At 40.6% G+C, this 27,122-nt stretch overlaps 1 protein-coding gene and 1 long non-coding RNA gene across 2 annotated transcripts in view; one reads left to right on the forward strand and one right to left on the reverse strand.

Moving 5' to 3' along the window:
* The window catches only part of LOC116569108, a 56,851-nt gene continuing 29,729 nt past the window's right edge, over window positions 1-27,122 (reverse strand). Inside the window, exons 2-4 of the long non-coding RNA XR_004276854.1 lie at window positions 25,682-25,833; window positions 1,648-1,824; window positions 1-155 (exon numbers count right to left, since the gene is read on the reverse strand). This is a non-coding gene — a long non-coding RNA (uncharacterized LOC116569108). The remainder of the gene's footprint in view (window positions 156-1,647; window positions 1,825-25,681; window positions 25,834-27,122) is intronic.
* Window positions 6,660-27,122, forward strand: part of C11H7orf31 (chromosome 11 C7orf31 homolog) — a 41,756-nt gene continuing 21,293 nt past the window's right edge. Inside the window, exons 1-3 of the mRNA XM_032305113.1 lie at window positions 6,660-6,749; window positions 7,415-7,572; window positions 20,595-20,771. Of these exons, the coding sequence (XP_032161004.1) occupies window positions 7,439-7,572; window positions 20,595-20,771 (311 nt within the window). The 5' untranslated portion in view covers window positions 6,660-6,749; window positions 7,415-7,438. The remainder of the gene's footprint in view (window positions 6,750-7,414; window positions 7,573-20,594; window positions 20,772-27,122) is intronic.

Below are 27,122 nucleotides of genomic sequence, written 5' to 3' on the forward strand. Positions count from 1 at the left end.
TAAGGTGTGCAAATTATCAATTTATTGGTTCTCCATTCTAAATTCACTCTTCTTTTCCCTGCATTTTGTGGTAATGGACTTGGATCCTGCAAAAGCTTCTCCTTTGCTAGGTGGCAGAATTTTAAGCTTCATCAATAGATGGCACTGGAATGACCCTGCAAGGCAAAGATAACAGTATAAGACACTTCTGTTTCAAGTAATGATCCCCTATTATTATTATTCATCACCAGAGCCTGTAAGCCACATAGAAGAGTCCCAGCTGTGCCATTAGACCACACCCTCTCTACCAGCAGCTGTAACCAGCCCATACCCTCCAGGGCACCTCTAAAGGACAGTTCTGGCCAATTCACATCTCCAACAAGACCAGACCTCTTCTAGAGAACAGTGCCAATCTATACCTCTAGCAAGTTTTTTCTCCATCTGAAGGCTGTGTATAGCTATGACATGCATATTGTCTTCCAAGAAGTTTAAATCTCCCCTTTCAATAGTGACCCAGCTTCTACTGGTTAATAATCCTTTATATTAAATTTGTCCTGCTCAAATAATGGGTATGGCTTCTGTCCCTCACTGAACCCTGACTCACAGATGCGGTTTACCAAAAACAATGAAGCTTGGTATGAGAAAATGGCAGGGGGAAGGTATGGAGACCAGAAAAAGGCTAAGTTAAGAAACTGCAAAAAGCTCAAAATAATCGAAGGGTAGGCTGCCTGTGGTTAAGAGTTGAGAATGAAAATATTATGAAAAAATTTCTCAGTTAGCCTTCATTCTGTGAGTAATAGGGATGTGTCGTAGATTTCAAGCAAGAAACATGTCAGATTTGCATTTTACAGGGGCGCCTGGCTGGCTCAGTGGGTTAAGCCGCTGCCTTCGGCTCAGGTCATGATCTCAGGGTCCTGGGATTGAGTCCCACATCGGGCTCTCTGCTCAGCGGGGAGCCTGCTTCCCTCTCTCTCTCTCTGCCTGCCTCTCTGACTACTTGTGATTTCTCTCTGTCAAATAAATAAATAAAATCTTTAAAAAAAAAAAAAATTTGCATTTTACAAAAATCTCCCAGGTGGTAGTATAGAGAATGATAGGATGAAGCTAAAACTTGGAGGGAGACAAAGTATAGAACACTGTGACTGATGTCTCCAGAACTCACTAACATTTCCAGTTCCCTCTTTGTCTAGGTACATGGGAACAGGACATATCTCAGGCCACACCATGTAATTTCCTGAGGCCATTGAAATATTTAGAAACTGATGCAAATCACTTATGAGTTAGAAATAGTTAAGAGCTGGTGCTTAATTATCTACAATCCCTTCTTTTTTTTAAGAATTTATTTATTTGACAGACAGAGATCAAAATTAGGCAGAGAGGCAGGCAGAGGGGGGCAGGGGAAGCAGGCTCAGTCACCTGTCTATTTCCGAATAATGTACACTTCTTCTCCTAGTTTAGTTACAATGCCATCAAAATATTCTGCATCTTAAATAACTACATTGTAAAGTGAACCACTAACAAACATCCTAATTAACATTAAAATATTAAAACATTCTAATATTTTAAAAGATAAGAAAGAAAAAAATCATGTAATATATACAAACATTACATAACAAGTGCTTGGTTATCACTGGACTTGGTGGTTTTAAAGAGCAACTGTTTTATTACCTTGTGCTTCTGTTGGTTGACTGAGATCATATGGGCAGTTCTGCTGGTCTCACCTAGGGCCTCTCATGTGGTTGCAGTCAGATGACAGGTGGGATTGGAGTCATCTCTTCAGATAACAGGGACATCGTAACAACAGGGTCTCTCTCCCTCTTCATGCAATCTTTCCACAGCATCTCTCTAGTAAGGTAGTCAGACTTATTTCATGGTCATTCAGAGCTCCCAAAAGCAAATGTTCCAAGAAGGAGAAAATAGAAGTGGCCAGTTCTCTTAAAGACCAGGTCTAGAATTGGTGCAGCACCACTTCTAGTGCATTCAAGCGGTTAACACAAGTCACAGACCACCCCATACAAATGAAGGTGGGAAGTACACATGAGCATTAATAGTAGGAGCTGTGGTTCACTGGGAGCCATCTTTGGAGCCTAGCCCACCTAGACTAGAAAGAAAATATATAGCATGACTACAGTCCTTATTTCCATAATTCTTGAGGCTAGAAGTGCAAGAGTGTTTGCCTCTCAATGCTACACCTACACATTGGATTATAACTGGTCCCTGGCTCTGTATCCCCAGAGACTGCAGGCACTGGGACAATCGCTGACACAGTCTAGGCAATTAGGGATTATTTACTAAGTAAAGATATTTTATAAATATTTGCATCTATGTCGTTTCAATGACTGTGTAGTCCCTTAGCTACTCAAGGCAAAAAACTCAATTTACTATTAATTAAAGTGTCATTAAACTCATTTGTAAACAGTTTAATTTTAAAGCCAGCAGAATATGTACTTTTAAACTGTCATCCTAGTAAAAAGGATAAATTCATTGGAATCAATGAGATTTTAAGTTTTGCAATTTTTTTAAGTATATTTTAAAGTCTCTGAAAGAGACTTCCCAACCCATCTTCCAGGCAAGGAATAAGGCTCAAACTTTTTCCATTTAAAAAAATACTCATGAGGGGCGCCTGGGTGGCTCAGTGGTTTAAAGCCTCTGCTTTCGGGGCATCTGGGTGGCTCAGTGGGTTAAGCCACTGCTTTCGGCTCAGGTCATGATCTCAGGGTCCTGGGATCGAGTCCCGCATCGGGCTCTCTGCTCAGCAGGGAGCCTGCTTCCTCCTCTCTCTCTCTCTGCCTGCCTCTCTGCCTACTTGTGATCTCTCTCTGTCAAATAAATAAACAAAATCTTTAAAAAATAATAATAATAATAATAATAAATAAAGCCTCTGCTTTCAGCTCAGGTCATGATCCAGAGTCCTGGAATCGAGCCCCGCATCGGGCTCTCTGCTCAGCGGGGAGCCTGCTTCCCCCTCCTTCTCTTTCTGTCTGCCTCTCTGCCTACTTGTGATCCCTTGTCTGTCAAATAAATAAATAGAAATCTTCAAAAAAAAAAAAATATTCATGAGGGTGCCTGGGTGGCTCAGACACTTAAGCATCTGCCTTCAGCTCAGGTCAAGATCCCAGGGTTCTGGGATCGAGCCCACTTCAGGCTCCCAGGGAGCCTGCTTCTCCCGCTCCCTCTGCCACTCCCCTTGCTTGTGCTCTCTCCCTCTCCCTGTCTTAAACAAGCAAACAAACAAACAAATAAACAAATAAATAAATCTTTATAAAATACTCATGAAATCATGATATCAAAAAGATAACTGTATACCCCATGTCTGCTATAGCATTATTTATAATAGCCAAGACATGGAAACAATCTAAGCATCCATCAACAGATGAATGGATAAAGAAAATGTGACACATGCGCACACACACACACACACACACACACACACAGGCTATTCAGCCATTAAAAGAAAGAAATCCTGCTTTCACAACGAGGCATATGGATCTTGAGGGCCTTATGCTAAGTAAAATAAGACAGAGAAAGATAAATACTATATGTTCTCACTTATATGTGGAATCAAAACAAACAAACAAACTCGTAGAAAAGGAGATCGGATTTGTAGTTGTCAGAGGCAGGGACTGAGAGGTGAGGGAATCAAGGGAAGGTGGTCAAAAAGTACAAATTTCCAGCTATGAGATAGATAAGTACTGGGATGTAATGCACAACAGATGACTAGAGTTAATGCTCTATGGTATATTTGAAGTTGCTAAGAGAGCAAATCCTAAAAATTTCATCACAAGGAAAAAAAGTCCTTTTTATAACTAAACATGGTGATAGATGCTAACAACTGAAATTATTGTGATAATTATTTCATAATATACATATGTAGAAGTCATTATGCTATACACCTTAAATTTATACAATGTTATATGTCAATTATATCAAAACTGGAGGGTGGGGGGCACCTGAGTGGCTCAATTGGTTAAGTATCTGCCTTTGGCTCACGTCATGATCCCAGAGTCCTGGGATCGAGTCCCATATCAGGCTCCCTACTCAGCAGGAAGCCTGCTTCTCACTCTCCAGCTCCGTTGTGCTTGTGTTCCTTCTCTCTTTCTCTCTCATAAATGAAATCTATTGGGGAAAAAAAAAAAGAGGGATGGGAATTTTTTTTAAATACTCCTGCCAAGAAGTACCAGATATCTCAAAACCTTATTTGGTTCACTATCAAATACCACTTACTTAAAAGTCTCTGCAACAGATTTAAAATAAAGGTTATAGGGGTGCCTGGGTGGCTCAGTGGGTTAAGCCGCTGCCTTCGGCTCAGGTCATGATCTCAGGGTCCTGGGATCGAGTCCCGCATCGGGCTCTCAGCTCGGCAGGGAGCCTGCTTCTTTCTCTCTCTCTCTCTCTGCCTGCCTCTCCATCTACTTGTGATTTCTCTCTGTCAAATAAATAAATAAAATCTTAAAAAAAAATAAAGGTTATAGAGCATAACTAATAATTTACTTTATTTATACTTCCTATATATTATTTCCTTGAAGTTTAAAGGTCTAACTTTAGTGGTTTGGAATTTTTGTCAACCCAGCCACAGTATTCTATGCATATATTTTTTTCAATCCTAAATTTTATTTTCCCACTGGAAGGATTACTGGTCACTCAAAGAATATATTAAGGTAAATGAGGTGACGAAGGAGATCAACCTGTCGGGAGAAGCAGATAAGTGATCTGAGGCTACTGACTCCACTGGTGGTGGTGATACAGCTAAAAAGTCAGTTATTTTGAGCACCCCTCTGTTAAGTGGCTACTTTGTGTTGTTGGGGTCACATATACAACACCTGATGGCTGAGGCTGTATGAGTGCAGTCAAAAAAAGCCTAGAACAAGGAGCATGGTCAAGCAGACCCAGTCTTAAAATCTTCAAGAACCTCTCAGATAAGGAAGGATTTCCAAAGAGAATACTTGTTTTATAAAAATCTGACAATGAATTTTTTTTCTTGCCTATATATTTTATTTGGAAATAGCAAAGTTAAAAATAAGTAAATATGTTTTCCTACCCTTTACTCCCATTTGACAGAAAATAAAATTTCAAACCCAGTAGAACCTATAGACTATCACCACATATCCTGGTCAATCAACCCATTGTTGCCCTAACTTCCCTGGTATCACAACCATTCACATATGGCTAGTGATGAAGCTTCAGGAATATGCCTGATTAAATCTATTATGCTCAATTATTACCTCCCAGGAAGAATCAAGCCATTAGGAAACAGAATAAAGGTCAAGCACAACAGAAAAGTGGAATATGGAAATTACTAGAAGGCTGGGCACAGGAAAGAAGCTGAGCTGACAGGGAATTTAATGGGAAGGAATTTAAAGGGAAACCCTGAAAACCCCAGAGCAGCAAAAAAGACAATATAAAATTTTTAAAAAGGCTAAGATGGACTTCCACAAGAAGGTTTTTTTTCAGGGACGGGTGTATAAAGGGGGTAAAGATATAAACAAACCACGTAATTCACAACTCTATCTCCAGCAGTATTTACTCTTGCAAGCTTAGTGGAGTTGTGGGAGAGGTGTGGGAACTAAGAAGTTGACCAAGAATACAAAATGACTACTTTGCCTATTCCAATGCACTTTTCTTTCCCTTACATCAGCTAACATTCACCTAGAAGGCACAGCATAAAATGAATACCACTGGTCAGCTGATCTGATCAAAACATTTTAAAGGGGGGGGGGGCACAAGGAGGACACTGTCACACCTCCCTTCTCAGAGGTGGTGATCACTCTTAGCCCCCACATCCTTCTGTGTTCTGCAGGCTGGGTTCTAGTCTCTCCCCAAACCTAAGCTTTCCACACCCCCATCCTTCTGGGGAGCCCAGTTATCAGTCATCAGAGAAACTCGCGCCTCTTTAAGTACAGAAACGTGGTTCACATTTGTTGGGGGGTGGGGGCTGCCAAAGGCAGTGTCGCTGTTGACAGGTCATTGAGGTGGGGCTAGATCCTTAGGAACTGCATAGGGCATGCATGCCGGTTCACCACGTCCGCACCCACCCAGGGGAGGAAAAGCTGAGGTTCTCACAGGGCGCAATTCCGCGAGCAGTGTGCGGAGTTCTGCGAAGCCGCCTTGGATGTGGTGGCGTCACTTCCCCCATTCCAGCAAGGGAAGGTGGAAGGGGAACATGGGTTAGACGCTCTCGCCTCATCAGGGTGTCCTCTGGCCCGCTCTCCTGGCCCTGTGCTCGTCTGTGCCCGGTCCACACACGCGAACGCCTCGGCTAGGGGAAAAGCCTAGAACACGTAGCCCACGAAGCAGAACATGAAGCCGCCACCCGAGGACGCCTGGGGACAGAGCAGGGGAAGGCGTTAGCGCGGAGCCGGCGGGGGCCGGGGGGCGGGGTTGGGGCTCGGTAAGAGTTCCCTTCACCTCTACCCTGAGCCTCCAGCCCTTCCTCCACGCTTCCAGTCCCACTTCCGATTCCTACACGTCACGAGTCACGGAGCTCCTGGGCTCGCTTCCCGCGAAACCTCTAAGAGCTGCCCCCTGCCCCGCAAGAATGCATTACCTAGTGCCACGGTCACCGCTGCCGTCACAGGCACCCTCAACCCCACCCCTGGCCTGTCCGCGGTCCCTCTCTCTCTCTCTCCCACCCGCACCTGCCCCCAGCCTGCAAGCTCCCCGGGCCCGCAGGTGCGGGCAACAGCGGGATTCCACGCCCCGCAGAGGCCCACCAGCTTTGGGGAGGAGAAGGGGAGACACAGTGCAGGGCCGCTCCCAGGCCGATGTCCCAGGTGTGTTAGAACCCTCGAGTCACACTGCTTGGCGGGACGCTGATGGCCCAGAAGACACGTGGCCCCAGCCAGGGTGCCTCCTTGGCTCCCCTGTCTAAGTCTGAGGGAGAGGGTGGGATTCTAAACTCTTTGGGATCCTGCCTGCGCTGCGCGCCTGCCTCTCCAACCTCTCTGCAAAGGGCTTCTCTCATTCCGGATCCCTGAAACCTTTAGAAACACACTGCTTAATCTGCTGGATGATTCTGCCTGCTTTTTGGAAATATTATACGGTGGGGAGGAAGGGGGATCAACTGAGCTTTCTTGAATAGTTATGGTAAATTTTGAGGCAAAAAAGATAATTTCAGTCGATGTCCCTACAGTAGTGGCCTTTTATGGATATGAACCTACATGTCATCCACAAAGTGTTTAGACTGTACTTAGGAACATCTTCCACTTGTGGATTTGTTTCCATTGAAATTCATTTCCATAGAATTTAAGCTGCTATTAATTACTGATGTGACAATCTGAGGGTCCACAGACAGCCTCTAAGTGAAGAAGGAAGTGATTTTTATGCAGTGTTGAACACCAGCAGTATAAATTATGTTCCCTGCCTTCCCTGAGGGAGTCTTTGTGATAGTGACCAAGTCAAGCTGACTGCCGAAGTGTACCCTCCTTTTCTCTTCCAGTCTGTGCCATCTTAGTCAAGAAACATGGAGGTAATTCATGGCAGGCCCTATTGTTGCAGAGAGCTTGAAGGAGCTGACATACTGTCCAATACCTTCTACTCTAATGAATTGCACACTCCGCTACAAACAACTGTTCGTCCAACTGCCTCAGAGGACAGGTAAAACAAAAACTAGAGAACATAAATAAGTAAAAAGGGCTTTAATACATTAGTTTATTTTTCTATGTGATATATGTGAGAAAAAAACATTCAGTTGGGGGCTTTCTGTTTTCACATCATAGGGATGGCATAACATGACAATTAACTATGAGGTATCCATATCTGTTAGGCAATTGATCAAAAGTAAGTTGGTATATTTTTGCAAGAAAGACATCAATTTTATCCACTACATTCTAGAACTCCAGAATGATCAGATCTAGAATGATCCTTCATTTGAAAATTAATCTTTTTTTTTTTTAAAGATTTTATTTATTTGACAGAGATCACACAAGTAGGCAGAGAGGCAGACAGACAGAGAGGGGAAGCAGGCTCCCTGCTGAGCAGAGAGCCCAATGTGGGGCTCCATCTCAGGACCCTGAGATCATGATCTGAGCTGAAGGCAGAGGCTTAACCCATTGAGCCACCCAAGCACCCCCAAAATTGACCTGTTTTAATCAAACTTTTTATTTTATAAGGAGTAGTGTAGTGGTTCCCTAACATCCCCTAACACCATCTGTTCAAAAACAGTCCCAGAATCTGTTATTCACAGTTGCTACCTAAATATTTGCTTTATTGAATTTCCTGTAACATATTAACTACAAATTATTATTAAAATTGCCCCTAATATATATTGAGTAATTACTGTAAGTGGGCACTGAACCAAATGCTTTGAAAAGGACTGAAAAGCAGTCCTTTTAATCCTCACAGCAACCCTGTAAATACTGTCCATTATCCTCATTTTACATATGAAGTAACAGGTACAAACAAGTAACTTTCCAAGATCTTAGGGCCAGCTTTCTGTATTTATTTGAATCATTTTGAGGCTCTCCCCTCCCCGCCAAAAAAAATCTCAAAACACTTGGACAGTGAAAAAACAGCCTGTGTGGTTGTTTTATTTTGTTTATTTCAGTTGGTCAAATCTCTCATTTAAGAATTCCTTCTTTAAGAAATCACACAGAGAGGCACCTGGGTGGCTCAGTGGGTTAAAGCCTCTGCCTTCGGCTCAGGTCATGATCCCAGGGTCCTGGGATTGAGCCCCACATCGGGCTCTCTGCTCAGCCGGGAGCCTGCTTCCCTCTCTCTCTCTGCCTGCCTCTCTCTCTGCTTGTGATCTCCGTCTTTCAAATAAAAAAAATAATAATAATTTTTTAAAAAATTAAAAAAAAAAAAAAGAAATCACACAGAAAGCCACCAAGCCTCAGTTTACACTTCCAACATGGAATGTCTCTACCACACAGGCAATCCGTCCCAATTCTGAATGCTACTGATTACTAGGTAATTTTCTTTCTACTGAGAACATTTTCCCTCCCCCAAATTTCTGTCTGCTGATCCCAGTTCTTCATTCCAAAGCCACGCAAAATAAGAATAATCTATCAACGCCATGACAGCAGCCCTTCAAGAGTTCGAAGATCCTTTGGTGCTGTAAGAATTCTATTTGCCAGACTAAACACTGGTTCTCTATAGACTTCACTCTTTCTTCCATTGACGCTTTTACTATCTTGATCAGATTTCCATGGATGTAGTCCAGTTTGTAAATATGCCCTTTATATGAAAAAAGAAGAAAGCTTTTCTTTTCTAATGATAAAACTAACACATGTTCCTTATAAATAATTTATAAATCATGTATATCCATAAAGAAAACAAACTTCCCATTTTCTAACAGAAGGAAAAGCTATGAAATTAAAGCATAAGAGAGAAAAACCCCATACTTCCTTTATCCAGAATAACCACCGTTAACATCTCAGTATGTGTCTTCTCCATTTTTTAAATTTAAAGATCGTATTTAACATATTTTTTGTAAACTGGATTTTTCACTTAATGAAAAGGAATATTTTCATATTTGTGAGAAAGAGGGCCCAGCTCACGTACACTGAGTCAGTCCTTGCTGCACATGCTCTTCTGCTACCTGATTCCTGAAAATGGCTGTCAGTTGGATCAGATTAGGCAAGGTTTCCCTTGAGTCAAAGGGAACTCTTAGCAGACTGTGCATGATCTGGGAACAGGCAACTGTCCCTGGCTCAAAAGTAATATAAAACTTTATATTTAGCCAAAAGGGATCAGAGCAGGAATTTAAGGCTATTCTATCTGAATGAACTCACTATCCCCTCAAAAGCACTTATGTAAGGCTTTTCACTGAAATGTTTGTCTCTTCTACCTACCAAGCTATGGTTGGTTAGTAATTGGTTCCAAACCTTTTAACTGGCATGAAATTTAAGAGAAGCATCTTTGAGAAAATGCTGCTTTTTGTTAACTGATTATACAATTAAATACAACATATGTTCAGTTACCTATAAACTGCAATAAGGTACTACTTGAAGCAAAAGGTAGGTACAAATCCATGTTCCTGATTCCTAATAACTTCCTTTCGCTTTAATCCATGTGAATTTTTTCCTATCATAATCCCCAAATGGGAGAGCCAGGATGATCATGCATTTTCACAAACCTTCCTATTAACTCCCTCTTAAAAAGCATCTGGGCAGCTTACAGAAACAGAAGTTCTCTTTTTCTTCTGAACTGCTCTGAAAAGTGGTCATCAAGTTAACACTGGTACCTCTACTCTCAATGCTGAGGCTTATTTCTTCAGAGCACAGTCAGGGTCTGTGGCTCCCAACTCAAGCCTCAAGGTATCGTATCTCAAGAGCAAAGCAAGACAAGAAGCTCCTAGACTTCAGGAATCACCCTTCATAATGGTAAGGGTGAACATGAATCCCTGCAGATGTTAGCTCTCAACAGTTCACCTTTCCGAACTTGGACATGCTTAAGGCGATACTTGTTTTAAAATATCATGTGTTCTGAATTCAGCCGTTTTTTTTTTTTTTTAAGATTTTATTTATTTATTTGACAGAGAGAGAAATCACAAGTAGGAGGAGAGTCAGGCAGAGAGAGAGAGAGAAGCAGGCTCCCGCTGAGCAAAGAGCCCGATGCGGGGCTCGATCCCAGGACACTGAGATCATGACCTGAGCCGAAGGCAGCGGCTTAATCCACTGAGCCACCCAGGCGCCCCGAATTCAGCCGTTTTAACAACAATGCAGAATGACTCCTCACATCAGCATACTTTTTTCTTTTCTGAATAGGTAGTCTAGCTGCACTGGTTGCCCAGCACCAGTGTGTGGACACATCAGAACCACGTGAGCAGCTTTCTAAAATAGAGATTCCCAGGCTCGGTCTGGAGATATTCTGGCTCACAAGGTCTGCGGTGAAATCTTCATTTTTAGAAGTTTCTCAGCTTACTTTGAGAACCAGTGGGCTAGCAGAAAGCACTGAAAATGCTTTCTTACGCACAAAGTGCTGAAAATGCTTTCTTACGCACAAAGCGTAAGAAAACCAGGACTGTGGTTCTGGCTTACCCTCTGGCTAAAGGGGAGTTACTCTTTATCCTTCAGTTACTTTCTTCACGGATGGGTTTTAGAGCAATTATAGTAGTCACTATTATATATACTCTGACTTGATCTCCTTTAAAGATATCAATAAGCAAGTGGTATTCTTTTGTATTCCTTCCAGTGAAAATTAAAGAATGGCTGGTATAGCTATTCAAAATCATGACAGATGTCTATCTCTGTTTTCCATTCAGTTGACATCTCCTTACCTCTAGCAAGTTCTCTAGTTCATTAAGCAAACAAACATCAAGGAAGCACCTTGAGAATTATTTAAGATTTCATCCAATGGAAAAAAGACAGCCTCTTCAATAAATGGTGTTAGGAAAATTGGACAGCCACATGCAGAAAAATGAAATTGGACCATTTCCTTACACCACACACAAAAATAGACTCAAAATGGATGAAGGACCTCAATGTGAGAAAGGAATCCATCAAAATCCTTGAGGAGAACACAGGCAGCAACCTCTTCGACCTCAGCCGCAGCAACATCCTCCTAGGAACATCGCCAAAGGCAAGGGAAGCAAGGGCAAAAATGAACTATTGGGATTTCATCAAGATCAAAAGCTTTTGCACAGCAAAGGAAACAGTTAACAAAATCAAAAGACAACTGACAGGATGGGAGAAGATATTTGCAAACGACATATCAGATAAAGGACTAGTGTCCAAAATCTATAAAGAACTTAGCAAACTCAACACCCAAAGAACAAATAATCCAATCAAGAAATGGGCAGAGGACATGAACAGACATTTCTGCAAAGAAGACAACCAGATGGCCAACAGACACATGAAAAAGTGCTCCATATCACTCGGCATCAGGGAAATACAAATCAAAACCACAATGAGATATCACCTTACACCAGTCAGAATGGCTAAAATCAACAAGTCAGGAAATAACAGATGCTGGCGAGGATGCGTAGAAAGGGGAACCCTCCTACACTGTTGGTGGGAATGCAAGCTGGTGCAACCACTCTGGAAAACAGCATGGAGGTTCCTCAAAATGTTGAAAATAGAACTGCCCTATGACCCAGCAATTGCACTACTGGGTATTTACCCTAAAGATACAAACGTGGTGATCCGAAGGGGCACGTGCACCCGAATGTTTATAGCAGCAATGTCCACAATAGCCAAACTATGGAAAGAACCTAGATGTCCAGCAACAGATGAATGGATAAAGAAGATGTGATGTATATATACACAATGGAATACTATGCAGCCAACAAAAGAAATGAAATCTTGCCATTTGCGACAACATGGATGGAACTAGAGTGTATCATGCTTAGAGAATTATTTAAGATTTCATCAAACATTCCCATTTGGTTTCTGGATTCATTCCATTGCTTTAGGATTCCTGAATTTTTATTTATTTATTTATTTTTTACCACAAGTCCTCTGCCAACTAAAAATGAGAATATGTTTGTTCTGAGCTATCCTTTAATCATTCCTTCCAATAATTACTGGCTAGATTCAGCCCCCATGTAGAATGTAATGCTCTAAACTCCCTAGTGACTCCAAAGTAAGATGCTGGTTCAACCATAGGAAACCTATCTATCTCAAAAGCAAGTAAACAATTTTATGTGGCCACAAATTGCAATGCTAACAATTTACTGTTATTTTCTTTGCTGTGGCGACATGTATTATTTAAGCTTTCAAATTATTTAATCCTAAAATTTCAATATTTATTTTAATTAGTTCCTTCTATAAGATGCTGTTAGTATTCAAGCTAAGGGGGGGATATGTGAGACACTAAAATAAAGGAAACTAGGACTTATTTTTGCTTTTGCCTTTTATTTTAATTTTTTTAGATTTTATTTATTTATTTGACAAACAGAGATCACAAGTAGGTAGAGAGGCAGGCAGAGAGAGATGGTGGGGGGAGGGGAGAAGACCCCCTGCCGAGCAGAGACCCCCAATGTGGGGCTCAATCCCAGGACCCTGAGCTCATGACCCAAGACGAAGGCAGAGGCTTTAACCCACTGAGCCACCCAGGCGCCCCTTGCCTTTTATTTTAAATGGCTTCCTGCAACTTACTAACTTTAGATGGATGCCCACCCAAATGATTAACATTTTCTCCTGGCTTGTCTTCCTAGGACAATATAATATATGGAGGTCAGATGTTAGGAAATTGACTCCTCTAACTTAAATATAACTTTTTAGTACAAATGTAGTAATCTGAAGGTCATGTGCACTTGAATATTTATAGAAGCAATGTCCACAATAGCCAAAGGATGAAAAGAACCTAGATGTCCAACAACAGATGAATGAATAAAGAAGATGTAATATGCGTGTGTGCGCGCACACACACAGGAATACTATGCAGCCATCAAAAAACCAAAATCTTGGCATTTGCAATGACGTGGATGGAGCTAGAGGGTATTATGAGAAGCGAAATAAGTCAGTCAGAGAAAGACAATTATATATGATCTCTCTGATATGAGGAATTGAGAGGTAGGGCAGGGGGGTCATGGGGGTAGGGAGAGAAAAAGTGAAACAAGATGGGACCAGGGAGGGAGAAAAACCATAAGAGACTCATAATCTCAGGAAACAAACTAGGGGTTGCTGTGGGGTCAGGTAGGGATAGTGTATCTGGGTTATGGACACTGGGGAGGGCGTATGCTATGGTGAGTGCTGTGAACTGTGTAAGACTGATAATTCACAAACCTGTACCCCTGAAGCAAATAATACATTATATGTTAATAAAAATAAATAAATATAACTTTTTAAAAACTTAGATATTAAAGCTTTGGTTGCCATTAATGAAATGTGTTTAAATATTTTTCACTTGTCAAGCCCTTCATACCATGTCTACTTATCACAGCCATAAAGCTGGTGAAGGCCTGAGAGGTCTGTGAGCTGAATACCGCCATGCCTTCTACAGCACCCTAAATCAGTCGTCACCCAGGTTCTCCTTGACAAGCAAGTACAGAGGTTGGCAAACTTCTGTAAAGGGTCAGACAGTAAATGCAACTGACCACTGAACAACATAGGTTTGAACTGCATGGGTTCGTGTATATGCAGATTTTTTTCCATAAATACAATATAGTGATATAAATGTATTTTCTTTTCCTTATGATTTTCTTAACATTTTCTTTTCTCTAGCTCGCTTTATTGTAAGAATATAGTATGTAAGACCTATACCAAATATGTGTGCTCACATGTGTGTATAATATTTCAAAATAGTGTAATCAACTATTTATGTTATCTGTAAGTCTTCTGGTCAACAGTAGGCTATTAATAGTGAAGTTCTTGGGGAGTCAAAAGTTACATGCTGATTTTCAACGGCATAAGGGGTCGGTACCCTTAACTCCCACATCACTCAAGGGTCAACTGTATTTTAGGCTTTATCTATGGTCTCTGTCAAACTACTCAACTCTGCTATTGCAGGGCAAAAAGCAGCCACAGATAATAGACAATACATAATGAATGGTTGTGGCTGCATTCCAATAGAATTTTACTAACAAAAACAGGCAGCAGGTTGGAGTTGGCCTGTAAGCCATAATTTGCCAACCCCTATCTAGTAACTTCACGAGATAAAGTATTCCATTTATAAGACAGTGCTAATTCTTCATTCCATTCAACAGCTATTTACAGAGGGCTTACATTAAGCCGAGTGCTATACTGGTACAAAGAAGTTCCACATAGCCCTCTCTCTGAACTCCTCTCCTGTGTTTCTGGTTGTCTCCCCACTACACAGTAGTAGTGGACTGGACACAGTTACAGTCCAAAGGGCTTATAAGGCCCCCAGGCTATTGTTCTTGTTGTCCTCTCCTGCTTCACCTCTTACCATACCACTTCTCCAATGTGCTCTAAATACCTGAATTCTATATCACCTCTACTGATTTGGCCCAAAATTCAACTCCACTTCTCAGCCCTTAAAATCAAAATAAATTCCACTCAAATCTTTATTCCATACGTTCTGGAAGTCCAAAGCCTTCCTCAGAATATTCCACATTCCCAGGACAGGGGTGGGAGTGGTCACCAATGGACTTTCTGACTTTGTTTTCCTTTGGTTCTACTTCTGCTGCTTTTGTTCGGTAACACTTTGACCCAGATGTGAAACACAGTCATTCTCCAGTTTCCTCCAAAGACCTCATCCACACAGAGCATTTGTGAGCCTGGTAAACTTCCCTGATCAGTTAGGGATCAAAAGGAAGAATCATGTCTGATTCCTATGAAAAGTAACTGTTGAATGGGGCAACGCTTTTAAAACTTTTGCATGTGTAACAATCATCAAGAGGGCTTTATTAAAACAGATTATGCCCTCCGCCAAGAAATTCTGATTCCTAGCCCTGAGGGAAAGCCTGAGAATTTATATTTCTAGTAAGCTTTTAAGAGAGGTTGATGTTGGGTCTGGATAGCTCAGTCAGTTGAGCAGCCAATTCTTGGTTTTGGATCAGATCCTGATCTCAGGGTTTTAGGATCAAGCTACGTGTCAGGCTCCATGCTTAGCATGGAGTCTGCTTGAGGATTCTCTCTCTCTCTCCCCCTCCACCTCTGCCTCTCACTCCACCTGTGAGCTCAAATTCTCTCAAATAAATAAATAAATAAATCTTTTTTAAAAAGAGAAATGCTGCTGCTACTGTTAGCCCATGGTCCACACTTTGAGAATCACTATTAAAGGAGCTCTAGATAAAAATTAGGAGCAAGGGCTTCTGCTCCTTTACATGACTTTCCATTTTTTAAAAAATATTTTATTTATTTGACAGACAGAGATCACAACTAGGCAGAGAAGCAGGCACAGAGAGAGGTGGGGGGAAGCAGGCTCCCTGTTGAACAGAGAGCCCGATGCGGGGCTGGATCCCAGGACACTGAGATCATGACCTGAGCTGAAGGCAGAGGCTTTAACCCACTGAGCCACCCAGGCACCCCATGACTTTCCATTTTTAAAAATTAAAAGACAATCTGCATGTCCATCGATAGATAAATGTGTAAAGAAGATGTGTGGGGTGCGTGTGTGTGTGTGTGCAAGTAATGGAATATTACTCAGCCGTCAGAAAGAATGAAATCTTGCCATTTGCAACAATGTGGGTGAACTAGAGAGTATTATGCCAAGCAAAATAAGTCAGTCAGAGAAAGACAAATATCATATAATTTCACTTAAATGTGGAATTAAGGAAACAAAACAGAGGGTATATTGGTGGCTCAGTTGGTTAAGTGATTGCCTTCAGCTCAAGTCATGATCCTGGAGTACTGGGCTCCCTGCTCAGCAGGGAATCTCCTTCTCCCTCTGACCCTACCCCCCTCATGTTCTCTCTCAAATAAATAAATAAAACCTTAAAAAAAGAAGGAAACAAAACAAATGAACATAGGGGAAGGGAAGGAAAAATAAGATGAAAGCAGAGAGGGAGACAAATTATATAAGACTCTTAACTATAGGAAAGAAACTGAGGGCTGCCGAAGGGGAGGACGACGGAGGGGTGGGGTAACTGGGTGCTGGGCATGAAGGAGAGCACTTGACAGAAGGAGCACTGGGTGTTACATGCAACTGACGAATCACTAAATTCTACCTCTGAAACTAATAATATGCTCAAATGTTAATTAAACTGAATTTAAATTAAAAAAAAATCTCTAGCTAAGACCATTCAACGGGGAAAAACTATTCTTTTGAACAAAAGGTGCTGGGACAACTGGATATCCACATGCACAAGAATGAAGCTGTATCCTTATCTCACACCATGAATAGAAATTAACAACATATCAACATGGATCAAAGACCTAAATGTGTAACAGCTAAAACTATAAAAACTGTTAAAAGAAAACATATGGGTAGATCTTCATGATCTTGGATTCAGCACTATATTCTTGACACTAAAAGCACAAGAAACAAGAGAAAACAGATAAACTGGACTTCATCAAAATTAAAATAAAAAACTTTGTGCTTCAAAGGATACTACCAAGAAAATGAAAATACAACATAGAGACAAAGTAAGAGAAAATATTTGCAAATCCTATATCTGAGAAGGGACTCCTACTATCTAGTAATTTTACACCTCAGTAATAAAAAGAGCCCAATTTAAAAAGGACAAAGGATCTGAGTAACAGACATTTCTCCAAAGAACATATACAAACGGCCAATAAGCATGTGAAAAGATGCTCAACATCATTAGTCATTAGGAAAATGCAAATCAGAACCACAAAGAGCTACTATTTCCAGGCACTAGGAAGGCTGTATAAAAAAAGAGAGAAAGGAGATTAGTGACTGCTTTGGCCTGGGTGGGGAAGGCCAAGTGGGGAAATGATGGCTAAAGGGTACAAGGTTTCTTTTTGAGGTGATAAAAGGTTCTAAAATTATTGTGATGGTTATACATATTTGTGAATAGACTAAAAACCATTTAATTGTTCACTTTAAATAGATGACTTATATGGAATGTAAACTGTATCTCAGTAAAGATGTTTAAAAGAAATTAGCACATGAATAACAGTAAAAAAATAATAGTCATCATCTGTTGGCCCTCAAGAATTTAACCTTGTTCCTTCAGCAATCTGATGAGGTCTTTCATAGCTGTGTATTGACTTCCTTGTCTAGTTTTAAATACTTTGATGGCAAAAATTAGGCTTTTGGCATAAGGATACCACTCTAATACTCTTCAGCATTGTCCCAAAGGTAATAACTCTGCTGAGGATTCAGTGCAGTTACAATGCGACAGTGCAGTGATTCTCAGTATTTTTCGAAGACGAGGATCTCTTTGTTTTTCTGTTCATTGTCAACAGTTTTTATCATGATAAAAACAGTGTCATGATTCATTGACTGACACTGAAAAAAAAAATAATGACCAGAAGCTTTTATGTATTTGACAATGCTTTACAATGAAGTTTCATTTAAGTATGTAATGCCCACATGTATTTGAAAATTGGTAGTGTGGTATTCGTAAGATGTTTGTTTATTTGTTCTACAGATCATTCTTAGTGAGCTTGTGATTTTGCTGACTCCTGAAATAATGCTGACTCCCCCTGTGTCCTACTGCCCCATTATTTAGGCATATCATTATTACTTTCATATCATAGAGCTCTCGTGAGCGAAATACCATATATTAGGTGCATGATACAGTGCTTGGCATTTAAGTGATCTCCATCTTGCTTTCCCTTTCCTGTGTTACCATCAGCCAGTTTTGAACAAAGGGACATTCTGGGGTCTTCTGGGTAGTTTGATTACAATGGGACAGAGTTTCAGGCAGTGAATGGGGGGTGGGGGCAGGCCACGTCTCTGAGAGGGTGGGTGAGAAGGCATGGAAGATCTCCTAGAGCAACAGTGTATCTCATAATTTACCCAGCACAGAGAAGTCCGTGTTTTAAAAATGCAATCCAAAAGTAATTTTGAGGGGTCCCTGGGTGGCTCAGTGGGTTAAAGCCTCTGCCTTCGGCTCAGGTCATGATCCCGGGGTCTTGGGATCAAGCCCCGCATCAGGCTCTCTGCTCAGCAGGGAGCCTATTTACCCACCCCACTGCCTGCCTCTCTGTACTTGTGATCTCTGTCAAATAAATAAAATCTTTAAAAAAAAAAAAAGAAAAAGTAATTTTGAAGCTATAGGAACTTTGTCTTAGTCTCTTCAGGCTGCTGTAACAAAATAGCATAGACTGGGTTGCTTCTTACAAATAGCATTTCCTTCTCCCAGTTCTGGAGGCTTCAAGTCCAGGATCATAATGCCAGCATGGTCACATTCTGGTGAAAGCCATCCTCCTGGTTGAGACCTGCCACCTTCTTTCTTTCTTTTTTTTTTTTTTTTAAATTTTTAATTTTTTATCAACATATAATGTATTATTAGCCCCAGGGGTACAGGTCTGTGAATCATCAGGCTTACACAATTCGCAGCACTCACCATAGCACATACCCTCCCCAATGTCCATTACCCAACCATCATCTCCCTACACCCCTCCCCCCAGCAACCCTCAGTTTGTTTTGTGAGATTAAGAGTTTCTTATGGTTTGTTTGCTTCCCAATCCTATCTTGTTTCATTTTTTCCTTCACTACCCCTCAAACTCCCCACGATGCCTCTCGCATTCTTCATATCAGGGAGATCGTATGATAATTATCTTTCTCTGACTAACTTATTTCGCTCAGCATAATACCCTCTAGTTCCATCCACGTCATCGCAAATGGCAAGATTTCATTTCTTTTGATGGCTGCATAGTATTCCATTGTATATATATACATCACATCTTCTTTATCCACTCATCTGTTGATGGACATCTAGGTTCTTTCCATAGTTTGGCTATTGTGGATATTGCTGCTATAAACGTTCAGGTGCATGTGCCCCTTCCAATCACTACATTTGTATCTTTAGGGTAAATACCCAGTAGTGCGATTGCTGGGTCATAGGGTAGCTCTATTCTCAACTTTTTGAGGAACCTCCTTTCTGTTTTCCAGAGTGGTTGCACCAGCTTGCATTCCCACCAACAGTATAGGAGGGTTCCCCTTTCTCTACATCCTCGCCAGCATTTGTCATTTCCTGACTTGTTAATTTTAGCCATTCTGACTGGTGTGAGGTGGTATCTCATGTGGTTTTGATTTGTATTTCCCTGATGCTGAGTGATGTGGAGCACTTCTTCATGTGTCTGTTGGCCATCTGGATGTCTTCTTTGCAGAAATGTCTGTTCATGTCCTCTGCCCATTTCTTGATTGGATTATTTGTTCCTGGGTGTTGAGTTTGATAAGTTCTTTATAGATTTTGGATACTAGCCCTTTATCTGATATGCCATTTGCAAATATCTTCTCCAATTGTCTTTTGGTTTTGTTGAGTGATTCCTTTGCTGTGCAAAAGCTTTTGATCTTGATGACGTCCCAATAGTTCATTTTAGCCCTTGTTTCCCTTGCCATTAGTGATGTTTCTAGGAAGAAGTTGCTGCAGCTGAGGTTGAATAGGTTGCTGCCTGTATTCTCCTTAAGGATTTTAATGGATTCCTTTCTCCCACTGAGGTCCTTCATCCATTTGGAGTTTATTCTTGTGTGTGGTATAAGGAAATGGTCCAATTTCATTTTTCTGCATGTGGCTGTCCAATTTTCCCAACACCATTTGCTGAAGAGACTGTCTTTTTTCCATTGGGCATTCTTTCCTGCTTTGTCAAAGATTAGTTGACCCTAGAGTTGAGAGTCTATTTCTGGGCTCTCTATTCTGTTCCATTGATCTACGAGTCTGTTTGTGGAGACCTGGCACCTTCTTGCTGTGTCCTCACATGGTGGAGGGGGCTAGTAAGCTCTCAGGGGTCTCTCTCTTTTTTTTTTTTTTTTTTTAGGATTTTATTTATTTATTTGGCAGACAGAGATCACAAGTAGGCAGAGAGGCAGGAAGAGTGAGAGAGAGCGGGGGAAACAGGCTCCCTGCTGAGCAGAGAGCCTGATGTGGGGCTCGATCCCAGCACCCTGGGATCATGACCTGAGCCGAGGCTTTAACCCACTGAGCCACCCAGGAGCCCCATCAGGGGTCTCTTTCATAAGAGCTTTAGTCCCACTCATGATGACTCTCTTCCGACCTAGTCACTGAATAAAGGCCCCATTTTCTTCTACCATCACATCGGGCATTAGGATTTCAACCTATGGACTTTGGGGACAAAAACATTCTGACCACTGCATTCCATGTTGAAATTATTTCAGAAGTCTCTCTTTTCTCATAGGTATCAGGAATTAAGGGAGTCACACCAACAATGTAGACATCGATGGGGTGCTGATAGGGAATATGGTGGGATAATGCCCATTTCACTCCCTGAGGAACACAGGCGAAAATGTGGATCTCCTCGTGTCATGGGCAAAGGACATCAGCATTATGGATTTGGTGGAGAAACCTGGCCGAGGTAAGTAAACTTTCTGCCCTTCACACAGAGGTCTTTATTTTTCATTTTTCTTTATTTCTACTATGAGTTAAATCTACCTCCAAACTTACTTCTTTTACTGTTTATGAAAAGACACAGATGGAAAAACTAATTATATAATTTCTAATTCTGAAATCAGTAAAAAAAAAAAAATCTGTGTTTATGGATATTTCTGCAATCCTTAAAAATGTTTAAGTATTGTGATCAGAAATTTTGATTAATTCCCTTGCTAATCACATTTTATCTAAAACTAGATGGGAATATTCTTGAGAGACATTAAATTAAAAATGTTTTTGCTTGAGCAAATAGCTGGCCTAATTTGTACAGATGTTGTTGATTTGGGGAACTCTTGATTTCTAATTGTTCATCAATCTGTACTCATCAGAAACTACTGGGCACCATTTTCAAGTATTAAAATATTGCAATAATCATTTATAACTTTTACAGTCACTTTCTTTTCTTTTCTTTTTTAAACATTTTATTTATTTATTTGACAGAACAGAGATCACAAGTAGGCAGAGAGGCAGGCAGAGAGAGAGGAGGAAGCAGGCTCTCCACGGAGCAGAGAGCCCGATGCGGGGCTCGATCCCAGGACGCTGGGATCATGACCTGAGCCAAAGGCAGAAGCTTTAACCCACTGAGCCACCAGGCGCCCTTACAGTCACTTTCAACAATTTTATTCAAAACACATTAAAACTGAAGAGAAAGCAAAAAAATCTGAGCAAATTAAATGTCACATTAACTATTTGCGAAAAATATGAAACTTCAAAAAAAAAAACTATGAAATTTACTCAAAGCACAATCAGACTTTAACACAGTACCTACCTACTTGTTTTTATCTAACAAACCTGCTTACCTAGTTTACAACAATCTAGCTAAAGCCATTAAAAAAAATAAAGGAAGACAAGCTGCAAATAGAGAAAGAGCCACATTAATGACATGTGGCAGCCAACAACTTTAATGAAGCCTCAGTGAAGCAATAAAAAGCAGGCAAATGAAAAGGCCTGTCAGTCCTATTAGATGCAAATATTGACACATTATTAGATAGCAAGGACCTCAAGATTATTCATTCATCCAACACTTTTTTTTAAGTCCCCACTCTCATGGAACTTACTTTATAATATAATACAGATCTATAATATCTTTCCAAGGAAACTATTGTTCTCCTGGTTTTACAATACACAGCAGGAACTTTCCCTGGATCAGACAACTATGAAGTTGTGGAAAGGGACTGGAGTCCATGTTTCTTTGAGTCCAAAGCCCAAGCAAATTCTTTCATCCGTTCATTCCATTCATGATTTACTCTAGCTATTCATTTATGCAACAATTTGAGTATAGTAAGTATTGTGCTAGATACTAGAGGTACAGCTCCTTATGGAGTTTATGTGGGTTACCCTCGAAATTTATGTATTAAAAAAATGCACAACCTTCTAAAAGGATCAGAATTGTACTCACAGAATCCTAGAGCAAAGAGAGACCCAAAGAGGAGTGTCTTAAGGGAAATCAGTTTGAAATGAGAGGTTTGTGTCTGCTGCCTCACTGAAGGCAGCCTTGGGTAGGCCACTGGGAGATGAAGTACTTGTTCCAATTAGAACACCCACCATCCCCGACTCAGAAATGCAGGTTCCTGTGTTCTGTTCTCTTCATATCCCTTTAGGTCAAATGTAACCACTTTGGCGTACTTATCTCTTAAAAATATATTTAGGACACAGTCCTGTTTTCAGATATAACGCACATCCCTTGACAAACCACTACAACATAGTTTTTACTTGTTTCTTAATAGGGAATAACTTGTGTCACAGTATTTTTCTTTCTCCCAAAAAAGGGGCCTTTTATACAAAATAATAAGAGTATTCTCTAGCTCTCTGAGGTGTGAAGCCTCACGTGGTCCACGTAAGAGCTTGTGCTACCAATCATACTCTACCACCTTCCCTGCTGGGGATTTGCAGGGGGGTGCTGTGGTGACAAACAGGCATCACTTATCAGAAACAGGATCACTCCTTTGCCTCACCAGCCCTCCTGTCATCTGACTTGGTAAACTGAAAGTACCTACTGCTTAGAAAAGTATCTAGTGAAATGTCCTACGGTATGTCATCTGAGGTTAAGAAAGTAAAAGAACATGGCTTACTAATGGAATTATGATCACATGCATTTATATATGCATTTTCCAGTGCAACGTCCCCCTTCCCAATGTCACTCTTCCTCCCAGCACTTCATGACATAACTATATCTAAGTAAAACTCTTGTAAAGAACTTTAACAGTATCTACTTAACCAGAGGGGCAAGTTTCAGAAATTCCAAGCAAAGCTGTCATCACCTAATTTGGCACACATTCATTTAGAAGAATGACGTTACAAAGTAATAAAAATTTGTAACTTCATTTTCACTTCCATAAACACTTCTCTTTTTTTTAAGATTTTATGTATTTATTGAGAAAGTGCACATGTGTGTGTGAAAGCAGAGACAGCGCAGAAGGGGAGAAAGAGAGAATCTCAGGCCAACTCTGCACTGAGCGTGAAGCCCATGTGGGGCTTAATCTCACCCCCCTGAGATCATGACCTGAGCTGAAGCCAAGAGTCAGACGCTTAACCAACTGAGCCACCTAGGCGCCCCCATAAGCACTTCTTTTTATAAGTTAGTAAAGTAGCAACATTTTTACTTTATTTCAGAAAAAGGGAATGGATCTTCCTCTAAGGTACTGGAAATGTTAAGAAGCTGTTAAATAGATATCCAGAGCTCTGTGAACTAAAGACTACTCTGAAATTCCTGCTAACTATAACTAGCACTCTATAATAATGATAAGTAGTAGGGGCAGTGGCAGTGGTGGTCATGGTAGTGATGCTTGAAGGTTAATGTTTATGAAGCAAAATCATAGAATATCCCTCTCCTGTTACCTAAATATGTGAAATAAATGGGAAATTTACCAGCAGGCCCCTAAACAATACAAAAAGAACACCTTATGCCATTAATTTGAATGTGCTAAGGAAAGAAAATTATATGTAGTTTATTGCAGTTCTAACTAAATTTTCCTCAAGAGGGCATTTGGAGCAGGACAATTCTTTGGCCCATACACTGTTAGATATTTAACATCTTTAGCCCTTAACCTAATACCAGTCTCATTCATTGTGACAACCAAAATAATACCAGCAGCCTGTACTTCCAGACTCTCCCTGGAAGTGCTGGAGGCACAGTGGGAAGCCACACTATTGGCTGAGAGGATTTATACCCAATCCCATCCCTTCATTCCAAATGCACATGGAGACTAGGTGAGTCAACAAAATCCTGATTTTGTTGTTCAGTGTTTGTTCAATGTTGTTGATGTGTGTTCAAATCCTCCAATTTGAAGAGAAGACTGAAAGACTGAGTAGGTAATCCTGTTAGAGTAGAAAGAATGCCTCAAGAATAGAAGCCTCTATCTTAAAACAGCAAGATCTCAAGAGATGAAGTTGCGCAGAATGTGTACTCTTCCAGAACACTGCGATGACTGGAGGGAAGGTACGGCTACTTCCCTAACTGAAAGGAATGAGCCTTATAGAGGACATTTAACAGGATCTTAGACTGTCGTACCCCAGATGCTTGTATTCTATCTGACACAACCTCAGCACTTACTCTCTGCCACCTCCATCCCGAGGCTAAAGAAATACAGAGACAATAATATTCCATCGTCAAGCCTGTAGAACAGACAGAAAGGCCAACTGATTTCAGATGACAGAATCAAGAATTTACTCACACTGTATCACAACAAATAGCTGGGTTTAGACAGAGCTGTTCAATTAAATACACGCAACATGAGAACATATGGTAAGGCAATTTTGTAAAACAGGAAAAGAAAAGATATGATATATATGTATAATACATATATTACATATTTTTTAATATATAAAACACATGAAGAAACTAGTCTGAGAAAAAACAGCCCAGGAAACAAAAGTAGATTCTCTAAAGGACAAAATAAGTATATGAATCTAATTTTAAAAAAATGATTAAACGATAGAACATTATAAAAAGGGAGATCACCGGGCTAAGGGAAAAATGAGAAAAACAACTACACAAAAGCACGCACAAATCTAGTACAAAAAGCAGCAGCAAGAAACCGGATAGATGTGACTGCACATCGGTAAGGCAGAGGGGAAAGATAAGGATATTAAAGCAATAAAAATGAAGATATGCTAAATTAAAAAGATAAGAATAATTACTTATCATAAGGAAAACTAAAGTCCCAAATGTAGATCATCTAACAAGTAAAACAACAAATAATAAGTAAATCTAACAGAACTAAGTACTCAGAGATACACAAGAAAGTTCCCTTGAAATTAAGAACTGAATCTGAAAATCAAAAAGACTTACCTAATACAATGGAAAAAAACTGAAGTGGAACTACCGACACTGAGATACAACCTGGTTATATTATTTTATTCACAAAGAAGCCTGTGTTCTCAGGCCACTCACATTCAAATCAAAGTCCAGGGCAGATATGGACGACTAGCAGAACGGAGGGTACACATTTGCATCCTGGTTGCTCAAGAGGCTGGAAGTAGATTTTCTGGATTCTTCCTGGGAAAATGGGATATTCAAAATGTGGAAAACTAACAAAATGTAGAGAGGGTGTAATAAAGATGCAAGCCATCTGTGCCAGCCAGCCGACTGCCATGCTAAATAATAGCAGCAATGACAATAATATACTTTTCTATTCAACGTGGGGTCCAGGGACTGGCAGCATCAAGGAAACGGTGAATGCAAAATCTTGGACCGCCCCCCACCCCAGGTTGACCGAGACAGAATCCCCATTTTAAGAAAACCCCTCAGGTAATTCTAACATGTAACAAAATTGGAGAACTGCTGCCAGAGTAAGAAAATGCAAGACTTTTTCATACAAATGAAAATGCACTCACCTCCTCAAAAGGGGAAATTCAGAGTCTTATCAGTTCCTGCATCCAGCTCCAAGTCCAAGAGCTCTGGGTGATGTTCTCCTCTCTAGTTCAGTTATAACCTTGTCCTGATATCCACAGCTATGCACTTATTGAAGTAAATCATCGTTAACACCCTATAAAGAGTAATAAAGAAATAAGGGAAAAAGGTGAATGCAAAAAATAAAACTAGTTAATACTTAGAAATATAATAAATACATTATAATATTTCCATGTTATATATTACAGTCTATAAAAACATACTTGTATAATATCATTATCTATATATTAATATAATTACATACCTACATCCAAGTTCCCTTTCCCTCAGTCAGTACCTGAGCTGGTAGGAGTTCATTACCTGGTGCAGGGCCTGCAGTTTTCTTCCTGAGAGATCTAGCAATTAGTGGTTCTGCCTGTGTGAAGCTACTCCAGTATTCCATTAACTTTATGCCACTAGAAACAATCCCAGGAGGTTCCCAAAATATTCTTTAGATTCTAGAGACACTCCTTTTCCCCATCATGACATAACAGCAGTCCTCTTACTCTTGACATTTAGGATCAATCATCCCAATCTATTTGGTATAATCCCTTCTTGCCTGTTTCCCCCAATCATAAGGAACCCCAATTACCACATCATCAGTTCAACTTCCAATTCAATGGGGCCACTGTGTTTCCTGATGAAGCATTTCTCCCTTGACCTCAAAACCAGCAAAACTCAACGTGGCTGGGAAGGAAGTAAAATTTTTCTCAAGTGTAATAATAAGTGTAACAGTGAGAGGTACCACTCCCACTTCCACCCTTCATTTTTTTACACCATCCATTCTGGCTAGAGAAACCATTTATTGGTCACTCGTTCAGAGCATGTGCCACGCTCTTAAGGACAAGCTTCAACCAGAAATGAATCTTCATTAGGCTCATCTACGTTCTGTAAATATGGTAAGTGTGTGTGTTCTCTATATTCAATCAGTGCTTTATTTCTTTGGTGGTAAATTGAGTTCCTTAGTCAAAAGTAGTATTCTGTAAGATGGCATGCAGCGAAGAAGGTATTCAGTAAGTCCGCTGGTGGTGTAACTGGCAGAAGTTTAGTGAGAAGGAAAGGCAAATCCATCTTTGTAAGTATATACTCATGCTGGGATAAATCACCTCTTTCCTGATGGAAGGGGTCCAGTGTAATCAACCTGCCCCCAGAGGGCTGACTAGCACACCTAAGGAGGTTTTTCTCTATGAGATACTTAGGGTTAGTGACTTCTGCTGGCAAACTCAGATGTGGCCAGGTGAGTTTGAAGAGAAGTTCATGTTGCTGAATCTACCCATGACTTCTGTCCTGCCTCCATGAAGCCACGGAGCAAGCCCTGGGGTGACTGGAGAGGGCCTGACTGATACAAAGTTGGTCACTTTATCTACCTAATTATGAAGTACCCTT

The sequence above is a fragment of the Mustela erminea genome, chromosome 11 (assembly GCF_009829155.1).
Source record: "Mustela erminea isolate mMusErm1 chromosome 11, mMusErm1.Pri, whole genome shotgun sequence".
NCBI lineage: Eukaryota > Metazoa > Chordata > Mammalia > Carnivora > Mustelidae > Mustela > Mustela erminea.